The 1,939-nt window shown below is 42.4% G+C and overlaps 1 protein-coding gene across 1 annotated transcript in view; it reads right to left on the reverse strand.

Annotated features, from left to right (window-relative positions):
• Window positions 1-1,939, reverse strand: part of Acat1 (acetyl-CoA acetyltransferase 1) — a 27,490-nt gene that overhangs the window by 14,341 nt on the left and 11,210 nt on the right. The window contains exons 3-5 of the mRNA XM_005347357.3: window positions 1,447-1,564; window positions 861-956; window positions 565-665 (exon numbers count right to left, since the gene is read on the reverse strand). Coding sequence (XP_005347414.1) covers window positions 565-665; window positions 861-956; window positions 1,447-1,564 — 315 coding nt within the window. The remainder of the gene's footprint in view (window positions 1-564; window positions 666-860; window positions 957-1,446; window positions 1,565-1,939) is intronic.

Genomic DNA, 1,939 nt, shown 5'->3' on the forward strand with positions numbered 1-1,939 from the left:
TGCTCTTCCAAACGTCCTGAGTTCAATTCCCAGCAACCACATGGTGGCTCACAACCATCTGTAATGAGGTCTGGTGCCCTCTTCTGGCCTTCAGGCATACACACAGACAGAATATTGTATACATAATAAATAAATAAATATTTAAAATAAAAGGGAGTGGAAGGTAGGCTAGAAATGTGGCCCAGCAGTAAAGAGTGTATGTTGTTCTCCACAGGACCTGAATTTTATACTGTATACCCAGAGTGGCTCATAACTGTCTCTAACTCCCGTTCCAGGGGTCCAGTGCCCTCTTCTGGCCTCTGAACGCCAGGCACACATGTGGTTCACAGACATACAGGTAAAACACTCATATGCATGCAGCAGAAATAATGAATCTCACCAACACAGCATAAATGTGCTTAGATATTTGGTGTTTTCTAGGATTTGAAATTATTTTAAGTGACAGATAAAACAAGTGCTTCTTTTTTAAATTTTTTTATTGTTTTTATTAAGCTATACATGTCCCCTTCTACTCTCTCCCGTGCCCCCCCACGATCCCAATCTATTAAAACAGATGTCTCTTACCTGATGTCCGCACATAAGATTTTGGGAGGCCATCATGATGGCTTTCATTCCTGACGCGCAGACCTTGTTTACCGTGGTGCATGGAGTGGAAATGGGTAAACCTAACGCCAACATAAATCATACTTTTGAAAAAAAAGAAAGTCATTTTTCAAATATAATTGTATAATTAAAATAGAGCATGTGACCATAATCTACAAATGTTCTTTTCTATAAGAATCATTCATTTACTCGTTTAGCTGAAATGGCCTTGACATTTTCAAGAATATTAAGTATAACAGCAAACGTGTTCATCATACCTGCACCCAATGCCGCTTGCCTTGTGGGGGCCTGCCCTTCGCCCCCTTGGATGACATTGCCCATGTAAACTTCCTTCACTTCTTCTTTGGGAATCCCTTTTAAAAACAGCAGAAAGGAATGTCCTGGATTTACTCAATTTCTTTTTTAGGATTTTACTTATGTTATTTTATGTATACGGGTGTTTCCCCTGTGTGGATGTCTGTGTGCCATGTGCATGCAGGACCCAGGGAGGACAGAAAAGGGCACAGGATCATCCAGAACTGGAGTTGCCGACAGCTGTGAGCTGCCATGTGGGTGCTGGAAACTGAACCCAAGTCCTCAGGAAGAGCAGCCAGTGCTCTTAGTCACTGAACCTTCTCTCCTAATATTCAATTTAATAATTAAGATTACCAAGCAAATTACATGACACGGAGCAGGAAGGATTTCTCTTTCCTGTTAGTTTTGAGTTTCATTCCTATTAAGTTCAAGGGAATTTAGATATGCAGGAACCACGTAATTTCTAAGTTATATATACAGTAAATGCAAAACAGTTATGTATCCCCCAATCATTTGGCCCCCTCAACTCCAAACAATGCAACCACTGACCTGCCTTTTCAATAGCTCCCTGAATTGCAATAGAACCAAGCTTAGTGGCTGGCTGAGAGGCAAGGCTGCCCAGGAAGGATCCAATAGGAGTTCTTATAGCACTTACTATAACCACTTCCTGGCAAGGCAGAAAAAGGTAAAAATTAGCATAGGCATATTCAAATCCTGTTTCATTTATTAAACATTCATACTCAGACCACTTATAAATAGTTAGCAAGGATTAAAATAATATTTGAGCAGCTGGAAAGCACCACGGCACACCACAAAGACAAGACTTGGGTATAGCTCAGGGGTAGAGTGCTTGTCTAGCAGGCACATGGCCCTGGGCTCAATCCACAGTGGCTGGGGGGCAGGATACAGGGGGGGGACACAATGAGAGAATGAGCAACGTGGAGGAAGAAATTAAGGCAAATTCTAAAGCAGACATAAAAATCCCTCCCACTGCCGGGCGGTGGTGGCGCACGCCTTTAATCCCAGCACTCGGGAGGCAGAG

This window comes from Microtus ochrogaster, chromosome 5, assembly GCF_000317375.1.
Source record: "Microtus ochrogaster isolate Prairie Vole_2 chromosome 5, MicOch1.0, whole genome shotgun sequence".
NCBI lineage: Eukaryota > Metazoa > Chordata > Mammalia > Rodentia > Cricetidae > Microtus > Microtus ochrogaster.